This window comes from Monodelphis domestica, chromosome 1 (assembly GCF_027887165.1).
Source record: "Monodelphis domestica isolate mMonDom1 chromosome 1, mMonDom1.pri, whole genome shotgun sequence".
Lineage (NCBI taxonomy): Eukaryota > Metazoa > Chordata > Mammalia > Didelphimorphia > Didelphidae > Monodelphis > Monodelphis domestica.
In genome coordinates this window covers 502,661,552-502,675,308 of record NC_077227.1, presented here as the reverse complement: position 1 = coordinate 502,675,308, position 13,757 = coordinate 502,661,552, and the positions used below count along the sequence as shown (strand labels likewise).

General features: G+C 37.3%; 1 protein-coding gene across 1 annotated transcript in view; it reads right to left on the bottom strand.

The window, feature by feature from the left end:
• Window positions 1-8,635: 8,635 nt before the first annotated feature.
• ADNP (activity dependent neuroprotector homeobox) overlaps window positions 8,636-13,757 on the bottom strand; it is a 31,221-nt gene continuing 26,099 nt past the window's right edge. Inside the window, exon 4 of the mRNA XM_007475737.2 lies at window positions 8,636-12,881. Within this exon, the coding sequence (XP_007475799.2) occupies window positions 9,705-12,881 (3,177 nt within the window). The 3' untranslated portion in view covers window positions 8,636-9,704. The remainder of the gene's footprint in view (window positions 12,882-13,757) is intronic.

Sequence of the window (13,757 nt, the reverse complement as noted above, 5' to 3'; positions counted from 1 at the left end):
TCTTAGCATAATATCAAGTTGCTCTCCATTCATCATTGCACTAATGGGGGGTTAGTGTGCTTATCTTTCCATAGCTTCTCCAATATGGACCAATTCCATCTTTTGTCATCTTTGCCAATTTGCTGACTGTAAAGCAAAACCTCAAAGTTGTTTTGATTTATATTTTTTCTTATTGGTGATATGAAGCAATTTTTCATTTGGTTATTAACTTGCAATTTTTTTGGAAAGCTGTTTATTCATATAATCATTTGAGCAATTATTTATTGGAGAATGTTTTATATATTTGTTGCTTCCATATATATATATATATTATATATATACATATATCCCTTATCAGAGATATTTACTGCAAAATTTTTTTTGTCCAGATACAACTTCCCTTCTTAGTTGCATTGGTTATTTCATGCAAAAGGTTTTTAATTTCATGTAATCAAAATTATGTATCTTGTGATTGCTACTATCCTTGTTTTGTTAAAAAAATTCACTCTATTCAAAGCTGGGAAAGGTATCTGATTTGCTTCTATTTTTTAATGCCATGACTTAAACCACCCCTTAAAGAGTAAGAGGAAGGAAAAAAATTCCATAAAATTAACACCTCAAAAAAGTATGGTATTATCTACTTATATAAAAGAATAAGGGAGATATCTTTTGTTTTTTTTGGGGGGCCAAACTTGGTCAACATAATTATGCAGCATTATTTTGTTATTGTTGATGTTGTTTCCATTTACATTTCTATAATCATGATGTATATTGTTTTGCTGGTTTTGCTTAATTCACTTTGCATCAGTTCATATTTTTTCCATGTTTCTGTTGTCTTCACCTTCATAGTTTCCTAAAGTCATTATATTTCATTACATTCATGCACTAATTCATGTAGACATTCTCCAATTGATTGGCATCTATTCTGTTTCCACTTCTTTGCCATCGCAAATAGAAAAAAGGCTATTTTTTGTCCATATGGGGCCTTTTCCCCCTCCATTGACCTCCGGGTATATGTATAGCAGTGGAATCTCTGGATTAAAAGGCATGCACATTTTAGTCACTTTCTTTGAATAATTCCAAATTGTTTTCCAGAATTGTCATACCAATTTACAAGTCCATATAGTGCTGGCAGATACATTTTTAACATTCAGTTGGCAGATATACTTATTTTGAACTCATTGTGCTACATGGTATAAGTTGCTGCTCTAAACCAAAGTTCTGCCAAACTGCTTTCCAGTTGTTTAATCAATTCCTGTTAAAAAAGGCGTTTTCACCCCAAGTAATTTACGCATTTGGGTTTATCCAAAAACTAGGTTGAGTTTTGTTTTAAAATCTTACTTATCTAGTCTATTCCACTGATCTAGTTTTCCAATTTTTCAGCAGTATCAATTTTTTAAAAATGATTTATTTTATATGATTTGAGGTTCTAATACTATTTCTTACATGTCCATAGTCACATAGATAGTGGCTGAGAGCTTAGACTCAAAGCAAGTTCTTCCAATTCAGAATATGTTGGTTCTTCTTTTTTTGGTACAGAAATCACAGAGAACCAACACTTTATGTTGGAAGGAATAAATGCAGCACTTCAGTTGGAACATCATATGCCATCTAGTATAACCCATACTTGAACAAGGATTCCTTCTTAGAACCGAGGTACAGATAAATGGCTTGCCAGGTATGGCCCACACCAAAATGTATGGGTTAGTGATCCCCCTGTCTATTTGAGTTTGACCTCACTCATCTAGAATATACCTGCCAAGTGGCCAATATTTCCAATGAGGGGAAATCTACTACCTCCTCAAGTTGTCTATTCCACTCTTGGGCAGCTTTGTTGGGAAAAATTTCCTTGGATTTAACTTAAATCTGTTCCTTTGCAATTTCTACTAGTTGCTCTCTAAAGCTAAGCAGAATCACAGGATAGATAGTATTTCTGTTCTGGGAAGAGGTTTTTGTGGCTCTTAGATATGTCGAATAATGTCAGGAAAGTTGACAAGTAAAAAACTATAGATCTCATTTCTTCACTTAGCTCTTGTTTTTGACCTAATTTCATTTCTCTCCCTATCTCTCCCCCTTCTGAAGCCAATGCAGTAGAGAGCAGCTCAATGATTATAAGACAAACAAGTGTCTTTAAGAGACAAAATGCAACAGAGCACAGTAGCAATATGACTGGCATGGAGATAACATCTAGTAAAGGCAACATCTGAACAATGCACACAGAAAAAATGAGATGCCCAGTAAAAAGCAGAGATGTACTTTATGAGAGGATGAAATCACCAGAGGACACTGACAATTCTGCAGTAGAAGAGGTGTGGGTTGCCTTAACCACATTATATATATGCCCTTTAAATATGATCCCTAGCCCCATGTATACCCTTTGTTTCCTCTCTGTACATTCTCTAGTTATATGTGTGTGTGTGTGTAGGAGAATTAACCCCATATATACATGGAGCTAGAGAAATGTTTTCTTGACATTTTATTTGCTATGCTATTTGACTAAATGTCTTGTTTGAATTAATGTGTCATATGGCTGGCTGGTAAAAATAAACATATCACTGTGGGCTTGTGAGTTATGATTTTGAGTGGGTGCCTCAAAACTGGGATAGCTCTTCTGGGATGAGGGACATGTGTGGAGTCCTCCTCATGCTACAACAGAATCAAAGAATTTCAGTATTACAAGAAGCTTTAGTAACCTTGTAGTCCAACCCCAAACTGAAAATCAATCACCTCAACAACATACACAATGTGGCTATTCAGATTTTGCTTGATGACTTCTAATAAAGGGGAGTGCACTACCTCCTGAAGTAATCCATTTAATTTCTAGACCTTTCCCATTGTTACAAAGTTTTTTCTTACATAATGCCTAAATTTGCTCCTATGAAACTATATATACATTCTAACACAGCAAAAGCACAATTAAACATACAAGGTAGAATAGGGCAAAAGAGAAACCAAGTGCTCCTGGGCAGTAAAGTTGAACTCATAGAAACGGTGTTGAGGAAAGGAGTGGGCATGAGATCTTACATAAAGATCTCTGGCTAGAGATAGAGAAGATTATCTATGTTCTATTGTATTTTTATTTTGTTAAATGTCTCCCAATTATGTTTTAATCTGGTTTGGGCATCACTCAGGAGTATGGGGAGAAGACAGGAGAGACTGTCAAAAGGAAAGAGATTACATCCAGCATAGGATGGAGGAAGGGAGGTGCAGAAATGAGTTGGTTCTTAAAGGAAGATTTTGGCAAGTGAAGAAGAGTAAACAGTGTATTCTAGACATCTGGGATAGTCAATGTGAACACACAGAGGTGGGAAAGTGCAAAGTGAGATCTGAGAATAGCTGATAGCTTCATTTGGCTGTAAAGTAGAGCATGGTGAGCTGTGTCAGCTAGTCTGGTGATCTTTGCTTCCTTATGATATCAAAGCCAACTCCTGCAGTGTGGCCATAGAGAACTGAAAATCTTTATAGTAAAGGGAAAACATGTGCATCTGCGTACCCCTCTTGACCAAGTGACCCGGTTCTATTTCTGAGCAGAAACGGGCATTCATCTGACCTTACTATACCTACCCCTCGGATGTCCTTGGAAGGCACACAATTTCCTGACTCAAAAAGTATTCAATGTTACACCATCCATAACTTTTAATTTTATACATGTTGAAACTTCTACTACGTTAATTTTACTGACCTTGACCGTCCCCTACTTTCACAAGCCAAATCAAATGCCATCCATTTGCCCTCCAAAGACTTTCTTAACCTTTTCTTTCAGCCTTCATATAACATCTTGTTTTGTAGCCCTACTATTATATTTAATAATGCAATATTGCATATCATAGCTTTATTATAGGAGTAAAAGTTCCTTAAGGGCAGTAACCATGCCTTAAAGCTTTGTATCTCTCCATCTATCACAGTGCTCTGTACACAGTAGGGGGGGAATTAATGTCACATTGTATCTTTTAAATTTAGGATTATAAACTCTATTTGTTTTGGTTGCCTGGAGATGCTTCTCAGAGGTGATATATTTGGGAGGGTTCAGAAGAAATCTTTTTGGCAAGAAAACCCTCCAGAAATTAAAATAAGGCAAAACTTGACTGCTGAGAGTCAATCATCCTATGAGAAAGTCAATCATCCTTTCTTATTGAACTTTCCCCAGAAATGTGTCCATTGTGATGAAAAGAGGATGCAATACGTATTCTCTTTAAAGGGAGGTAAGAGTCAAAGGCTCATCAGATCTCCAAGTTGGATCAAGAGGCCCTAATGGGAAGCAGCATGGTAGGTATGAAAGAACCTGATTTCTGGAGTCAGAGGACCTAGTTCAGCTTACACCACTGCTATCTTTGTGACCTTGGAGGTCATTTAGCCTATTTTCTCATCTCTAAGCTTCAATGGCTGAACTAGATGGTCTCTGAGGTCCCTTCTAGATCTATTATTTGATGAGAAAAAATTTTCCTATAAGCCCCCTGCAAGTAGGGATCATTTCATGCTTTATACGTATATCTCTGATGGCCAGCACAGTGCTGGAGCTCAGAAGGCACTATTTGTTGACTGATTGAAAGGTGTCCATGAGATATTTACATAGTAGAGTTCAGAGAGCAAGAATAATCATCTTGGGAATATAGCAACATACATATTAATCAGAGTAAACTGCACTAAGGAATTTACTTTGAATCTATGAGGCTATTTAGAGGTTATATCTCTATATTTATAGATCACTTGAAACACCTTTGTAAATTAAAAAAATTTTAAGTAGGGCATTTTCATATCTGGTCACTGAGAACAAGGACTTTAATTTCATCAACATGTTCTCCCTATCAAAACACTTCCCCTATTCCAAGAAAATAAACTATAGATGTCTTAGCCTGGCATAAAGGCTTCCCACATCTGATTCCAACCTCTTTCCAGTGATTTCATTTAATATGGAATACTCACACACACACTACACTGTCATATCTTCCTGCTGATAAACTCACTTTATTTCTGCCTGTTGAAATCTTTCAAGACTTTGCTCAGCTGCCAATGCCTTCTAATATCTCCAAGGTCCCTTTAAGGTTTAAATTTACAATCCATCAAAGTGATCTTTCCTTTCCCTTTATCATATTTTGCTTTACAGCGTACTGTGTATCTCCTTTCTCCCATTAGATTCTAAGATTCCTGAGGGCAAGGCAATGTTTCATCTTTGTATTCTTGGCACTAACAACAAAGTCTTACACATATTAAGGCCTCAATAAATTGGTGAATCCGAGCATACATTTCACATTTGTTGGACAGCAGATTTAGATCTGAAAAGGACTTAAAAAATCCTCTAGTTCAACCCCTACATTTTAAAGATGAGGAAAACTGAGGTCCAGAAAGGGAAAGGAACGTAAAAATCACAGAATTCACATTAGAAGGGCCCTGTAAGACCATCTGGTCCAACCTGTACTCAAATATGACCCTTGACCCCTGTTAACAATATATCCCACAAATGGTCATTCTCCAGTGGAAGATTTTTAGTGAAGAGTCCACTACTTCTGGAAGCAGCCCTCTCTACTTTTGGATAGTTCTAACAATAAAACATTTTCCTTTCACTGTATCAGCTTTCCTGAAGTTGTTCTCAGTTCTACTCCTTCAGGCCAAATAAAGTCTCTCCATTAGACACTTGAAGATAGCTACCCCATCACGATAGAGGGGATCCTAATGTGGGTTCTGACCCCAATTTTGGTACCCTTTCCACATCATGGGACTTCTCAGCTTTTAAACGGTAGCCAGAAAGATCCTCATGGTTTAGTTTTAAAAGAAGAGCACTATTGCTACAAACCACTGGCTCCTCCTCCAGGGAGGTAAAGATCTTTAGGTTAGTCTAGTCCTTTCTTCTCAGAGCCAGCTTTATGGATAGACTGAAAAGAGGTATAGGCAAGTAATACAGCTGTCTCTTCCTCCCTTTTCTCTGCAAAGTCTCAGAGGCAGAATTTGCTTTCAATTCTCTCCCTCCCAGATGGCTGCTCAACATACACAGCTGTCACATTCTGCTACAGACTTAGTGACAGCAAGCATAGTGTTTATACCACTTTAAGTGTAAATCCTACTAAATAATGTGGAAAAACACCCTTTCATTTCTAGGAGTAAGTTTTCAGTTTGATGTTTCAGTTATTGAAAGATGTTGATCCAATTCTAAGGGGATAGTACAAGCCCAGGGTAATTATTTTGCTTCACTTATTTCAAGACTGTTGATATAATGCTGTCTAAGTAAAAAACCCTTTCCTTAAGATTTACTTCTTTTCCCCTCTCCAACCTTTATATCTAGGAAGCTTTGTATTCAGAAAGCTAAGGCTATCTTAAGCTTAACTTAATTAGGGAAAAAAATGATGGTGGGGGCATGGAATGGAAAGAATCATAAAGGTTAACTGAATCAAAGAATTTTAGAGCTAGAATAGGGACATAGTCCAATGTTCTCCTTTTACAGAGAAGCAACAAAGCCCACCACACAATCAGTGATTTTCCATAGGTCATGTAGCTAGAGGTAGACCTCTGCCCAGATCTTAACTGTCAGTCTTATACTTTTTGTACCACATTTTGTCCCTCTAAAAAGGATGGTCTGACCCCTTCATTTTATAGATAAGAGGTCGTTTGCCTAAGGTTACATATTGAATGGGCACAAGTAGTGTTCAAATCCAGATCCTTTGATTCCAAACTTATTGCCTTTCTCTGTTTCACAGCTGTTGGGTGTTTTCAGTGTCAAAAATCTGTTAGCTATGCCCAAGATTTTGTTAATTTGATCCTAGGATGGAGAAAGTGGTGGGAACAGTGAATGGTATGTAATGACAACAGGTCACAAAAGTTTTCATATTGAATAAGACAGGGAGATTTTTAAAGACCCAAGTGGTTCAGAATTCAGTCTTTAAAATGACCTCACAGAACCCTTTCTTTCACATTGGGTAGCACTTAAACTACGTAACACAACTTGATTTCATTTCACTATTCCACGGTCTAATAAAGATAGAAACACAACTGAATAAATCACATCTACCTCCTCATAAACTCCTTTAGTCAGAGCTTCTCCTAAAAACAATACTAGTCACCATAATGGGGAAATGACAAAGTTGGTCAAGTTAAATTTGGGGTAAAGAACATGATCGTTGTACAGAATAAGTAAATCTGAGAAGCTTCAGATCAGAAATCATCTCAATAAACTGATATTACGGTCTGTGATAAAAGTTGAGTGAAAAGGGTAATATGGGAAATCTTTTTGCTATGTATTTTTAAGAAAATGCTTAAGTAGAAATATTAATTATAAAGATTATAATGGTGGCAGAATACTATGCCTTTTATTTAAAAAACAAAATTAATTACTAATGAGAATGTGAAGTACTACTTAAAACTCAGCTTACTAAAGGTGGGAATGCTAACACAAAGCAAATGTTTTATTGTCAAAATGCATCCTCCTTTTGCCAACATTTTTAGGACTCCAAGATCCAGCCTCATTTCACATTACTACCTCTCTTTCTATCCAAACTGGTCTATTACCTGAATTCTACATTCTATCTACAGTTTGTATATTTGCAAAAATCTTTCCTCACACTCAGAATACTCTTGATTCCTCCCCCCCTTTTACAATTCCTGTTAGACTCAACTCAGATGCCATTTCCTCTGTGAAGCCTTCCCTTATCTTCCTGATTGCTCAAACCCCCACTACTCAAATGAACTTTGTATGACCATTTTTTAAAAAAGCTACAACCTAGCCTTGATTGAAAGTAATCTACTTTTTTTGGTCAAACATTTCTTCCCAACCTTTAAAATCCTCTCATGCTTCATTACATGGTTTTCTTGAAGCCTGTACCAGTGGAAGACAAGCTTCCTATACAGATCAAGTGATGGAATATACTGGAGAATCAGCTGAGCTAATAAAAGAGGCCCATCCCTAAATTCATAAAAATTTTTGTTCACAGCTAGTGCTGATGACTAAATTATAGAAGACTGATGGAGGAAGAATCAAACGGGCAATTATGGATCCTTTAAACACTGTTTCTCCTTAAACTTTAATGGATAAAATATCTACACTTCTAGGTTGAAATGCATTTTTTTTTTGGGACATTGACCAAATGAAATTGTAAAACCATAGAACATTATAGTTGGAAACAACCTTTAGGCCCAGGGAGATGAAATACTTAATTTCAGATCAAACTAGTTGTAGAGCTAAAATTGTAACCTGGTGTTTTCTCACTACTCCTTGCTGCCTCAACCCCAAATTGAAATTCTAGCTATCCCGAAATTATGAAATTCATTTAGCAACACTGTTTCTACTTTGATTAATGAAAGGAAAATACACTTGAGGAAGACAGAATACCACTGAGCTAAGATTCTGTCTACAAGTTGAGTTATTCACAACTTGTGCTCATACCCTTTTTTTATTAGGGACATTTACACAAAGGCAGCCTTGCTGCTTGACAAAAGATGAACTTAAGAACTTAAGGATTTTTATCATAGCAATAAAATAGTAATAGAAGGATTTATAACAGGTATTTGTAAATCTGCAAGATCATCAATATCATCTTCCACAAATGGCAGGCCTTGGTTTTCTACAAGGCACTGGTAGTTACATCTGCCTGTGGTAACTTGGGTCTGTGGCTTCCAATGTCACAAAATACAAATGTACAAAGCACTGTTATTTGTAATAAAGCCAATGTTTACATTAAGCACAATACAGCAATTTATTTAGATGCTTAAAATGAATACAAAGGGAAATAAAGATCACAAAATTATACATACTACAACAGTGTGTCATATATTAGATGGTATAAATGAATACACCGTGCTGGTGTATAACTAAAGATAAAACTAAATATCCAAAATGCAGCACTCAGGTTTGTTTGCTGCCTCAACACAATACACTTTTATACAGATCTAAAAGGTGTCAAAATTAGCTGCAAACTTGTTTCTTGCATGTGATTTTAGCTTAAAAGATTTCAGAAAATGGATCTGAAATACCAGTTTGTTGGCTGTAATTTTGAGGATATTCAGAACAAGAAAATTCTATAATACAATAGAGTCCAGATATATTTTTTTAATGTTGCTGGCCTCTGGTTTGAGATTGTACAAGGTTATGTGCAAAAACTAAGTCTGTCAAAAGTTCATACTATAGCAGGTTCAAGCTTTTGCTAGGTAAACTAGATACAGCATTTATTACACAGCAGGGCAACACTAAAAAAGAGAAACAAATCTATGATGGATACACAAGAACAATATCATAAGCGTCACTTGAATAGGTCTAAAAGACTGTACAAATATACATATTTTAACTATTCAGAATGAATAAATGAAAAAAAAATCAATTTCCCCCAGAGTCTACTATACACATTGAACTGGTAGCTCATATGTTGGACCTATACTACCATGTGAATAAAGGTAATGGTTTAAAAGGACATACAACTGAACATATACAGAGTGAAAAATGTTGAGAATGCAGACGAAATAAATCTCTGCTTTTCCTCATGTGCATTCCGGAGCCACCAGCGTATTGGTTTTTCACATTAAGTTGCTGTGCTTGCCACAGCAGATTCTAAAGCAAGATGAGCCAATAGCATACTCAGAAATAACCACTGGAATAGGAGTGGTCATATATCAACCACTTAAGTCAGTTGACCTAGCACTCAAAAGGCAGTACCAATTGAATTAAACTTAGCAGTCATACTGAAATGCAAAGATCGGACAGTTAAGAATGCAGCCTACCACCAATGCTTAGGTAATAGGGCAGTTTATGCTTGTTGGCTACTCAGCTCTACACCAGTTAAGCTGCTATGTATTGGTTCTGCAACACCATCAGTCATATTATCAAATTGCTCTCCATCCTCACTGTCAATTGTGCTATTTTGCCACTCCATCTGAGGGTTGGACAAACTCTCCTCATTTTCGGATGCATTTTTCCACTGTGACTGGTCCTTGGACCAAAACTCTTCTACTTTTCCATAGGAACTATTCTTCCATTTCAACTGTTCTTCATCACTTTCTGATGCACCTTTTGTTTCGGCAGCTGGTTTACTACTTCCAGCATCTTCACTCTGGGATGATTCATCAGTCCATGCTCCAGGTTTCATTTCACATGTATTGTCTTCAAAGTCAGACACTTGTTGAGAACCAGGCCCACTTTCACATGGAGAAGCGCCATCTTTCCACTCAACAGGGTCATCTTGATCAACATCACTATCAGAGGCATCGTGTATTAGTTTTGTTGGTTCCTCCGCAGAATGAGTATCTCCATATTTTGAATCTTCCTCTTCTTTTTGGTCTATCTTATCTTCAGATTCTAAAGTGTCCCCAGTAGTTAATTTGGTAACGCTTTCTTCTGGGTTCTCTACTATGCTATCATTGGGAATTTTATGTTCAACATCAAAAGTTGCACCAAAAGGACTACCACTTCCATTGGATTCTTCTTCTAAATTTTCGAAACCATCTGAGGAACTGTCATCTTCCTTCCCAAGGTTTAGTTTTTTGTCAACAGTTTTACTAGCATTGACTCTAGAATTTTTTTCATCATGATTTTCAAATAGCCACTCGGCATCAAAATCCATCTCATGTTTAACTTTATTTAGTTCTTTCATGTTAAAACCCAGTAACACACCAGGTTTGTACTTTTCACAATCTCTGACACATTTCTTCCTTTTATTACTGAAATGAGAAGCAATGTCACTCTTCCATAACCATAAACTGGCAGCCAATTTTTCAATTTCTCTTCTCGTGGGATAGGGCTGTTTGTTGAAATACTTTGTAAGAAATGTTTTTCTTGCTTCATAAGAATCATCTTCATGACCCTTGGGGTCTAAAGCTAAGACAACCGGCTCTTCAGGCTTCTCTTCAAAGATGGAGGGGGTATCTACCTCATCATCTAACTTCCTTTTTTTCAGCAAATTAAATTCTATGTGCTCATAAGTACGTTTCACGGGTGCCAGCCCTGGAGACTGATTGAGTCGAGAGGGAGCATTTGTTTTATCTTGGCCATTTTGGGTCTTTCCAACACCTCTGCAGTGGACCAGATGCAGCGTGATTGTTGAGGCTGTCATGTTACTAGTGTATACACCAAGGCAATGGATACATTTGTAGGTGAGCTTTTTTTCAACTGGATGAACTGTCTGAATAACCTGGTGCCTCTCCCGTAAATGATGTGCAAGTGCATCAGAGATAGGTCCTTTCAGGATTGAAAAGCACAGAGGACAAAGTGTTTTACCTACATCTTTTTTATAGGGTACTGCAGCTTGAGGTGAGCTTTTTATAGGGACATCTGCCTTTTCCTGAACTTTTGGCTGTGGCTTTGGGGGCACTGGGGGATTATTTTGGGCATGATAAGCTACAGATTCAGCCGGGGCATCTCTCAGGTTGTACGTAGTTACAAGTAGATGTATGTTAGTGTGACTACCCTGCTGCAATGTCAAATCAAAGCTCAAAGTGGAATCAGTTTTGGGTCCCATTTCTTCATCAACATGAACCATTCGCATATGAGCAGCCATCTTTTCAACATCGTTAAAAGTTGAACGGCAATATGGACAAGAGAGACCATGGATTAACATGTGGTTAAGCAAAGTATCAGTGGGCAAATAGCGATTACAATATAGACATTTACTAGTGAAATTGTGTATTTTCATTATGTAGTTAGCAACTGCAGGCACCTTCTCTGCCTTATGCTCCTTTTCAAAGTGAACACTGTAGACGTTTTCAGGGAATAGCTCATTACAAATTGTACAAATTTTCCACTTTTGTGTTGATGAAGTATTGGTTGCTGCAGAAGGGCCTATAGCAGCAGCAGCGGCGGCGGCGGCGGCAGCAGCAGCGGCGGCAGCGGCAGCAGCAGCAGCAGGTTTAGAACTTGACTGACCTAATACTCTAGAGGCTGACTGTGACTGAGAGAGAGAGGATGACTTCAACTGGTTTGATGAAAGAGAAGATGAATTGGCAGACTGAAGCGAGTACCTTGCAGGTGCCTGTGACCTTTGCTCTGAGCCAAGACCATAAGATCTCCCATTCCCACTTGGCAGTAATTGTTTCATTGACTGAGATTGCTGAGGAATGGAAACGGGTGCATTACCACTTAAACCTAGTCTCACTGACTGACCAACACCATAGCTTGGGGCCACTGATTTGACTCCATAATTATTCTGTTGGAGATGGACATTAGACATCATATTGACTCCTGTGGAATTTAAATTAGGCTTTGGTATGGTGAGTCGATTCACTATCTGCTGTGAAGGAAGAGATCGGACATTCCCAGAGGCAAGGGAACCAACTCTTTGTGGGAGTCCCATAGGCTTTTTCTCCTGTGGTTTTGGAGCAATTAGCATCAATGGTTTGGATCTTGGAACCACTACATTGGTATGCCCTATCATTGCTGTCACCTGATAGCCTATACGTTCATGATCTTCAATAACATGTTGTACTAAAGCTTCATAGGATTTCGGCATAAAAAGGCATCGCTTGCAGTGAATACTTCCCTCCTCTCGGGTATTTGAACTTAATGGGACTGCACCATTAAGTGACTTTTCACCTGCCTTTGCTATGTAAGGTGCTGCAACATGCTGAAAATGTTCCCTGTAAATGTGCTTTCTAACTACTTCATACAGAGGGTCTCGGTAAGTGCACTTCTTACAGTAATAAACAGCTTGCTCTACACTGTCAGCCTGTTTAGGTTTAAGGCTATCATGTTTGTTTTTATCTTTAAAAGTGCTGATGCTGCCACTTGGTGCACTGGCATTTGGAGCATGAAATATTTTAATGTGCGTTTCCAAAGTCTTTTTGTCCGCATTGAAAGTACAGTAGGGACAATTAAGGAGAATTCTATTTTCAAAGTCTTCACTATGAACATTCCGGAAGTGACTTTTGTAGGCCGAAAAGAATTTTGAGGAAAATGGACAAGCACTACAGCAAAAGGGTTTTGTCCGATAGTCCTTAAAGAAAGAAAACAAAAGATTAGGATACGGGAATGCTTGACCAAAAGACATTTATGAAATAAAAAGGATGTAGAAAAATATAGTCTAAGGGTTTTCTACCCTATTCCTCCATCACTTCAATAAAGTCAAAGAAAGCTGGAGGTGCAATGGTATGCACTAAAATGTCCTTAGGCCATAGGAGCTCATGTTGTTTTCCTGGTTCTGCTTACTTCACCCACTGGCATTTTTAGGTATTCATCCTTTTTCAATGCAACTGAAAAAACTCCTTACATCAGAATTTGGAAGTTTAAAAACAAAATAAAAATTAGTTTTAATACTAGCTCCATTTGGTGTTCCATGGCAATAAGATAAAAATCAATCATTTTTTCATGGCTACAGTACCATCTTTCATCAAGTTTGGATGGGAGCAGACTCACATTTTTGAACTTTGTTGGTTTTAATCAAACCAGAGATACATTAATGGGAGAACAGTGATAAAACTTTACAATGAGCTGTGACATGGATAAATTAAAAGTAAAATTATCTTCATTTAGTGACCTAAGTAGTAGGACTTACAGATGACTATACCACCAATTCTAGCCCCAAAGCATCTTAGTGCAATTAAATTATTACAGAAAGACATAAAGAATTTCCTTTTTTGATTGCTATCATGTAGTATAATTCATAGAAAACTATCTTCAATCCTACTTCCAAAACCCTATCCTCCCCCCTTCTTTGATGGAAGGATAATTTAAGACTCATTGTATAATTAAAGGAAAAAAGTTTGAAGAGTCTGCTTTCCTTTAAATCCTTGTTCTTTTCTAAGTAGAAGAAGCACCTTCAGAAGAACTAATGAAGTGACAGCTGCTTTGATTCAAATTAAGAAGTTAAATA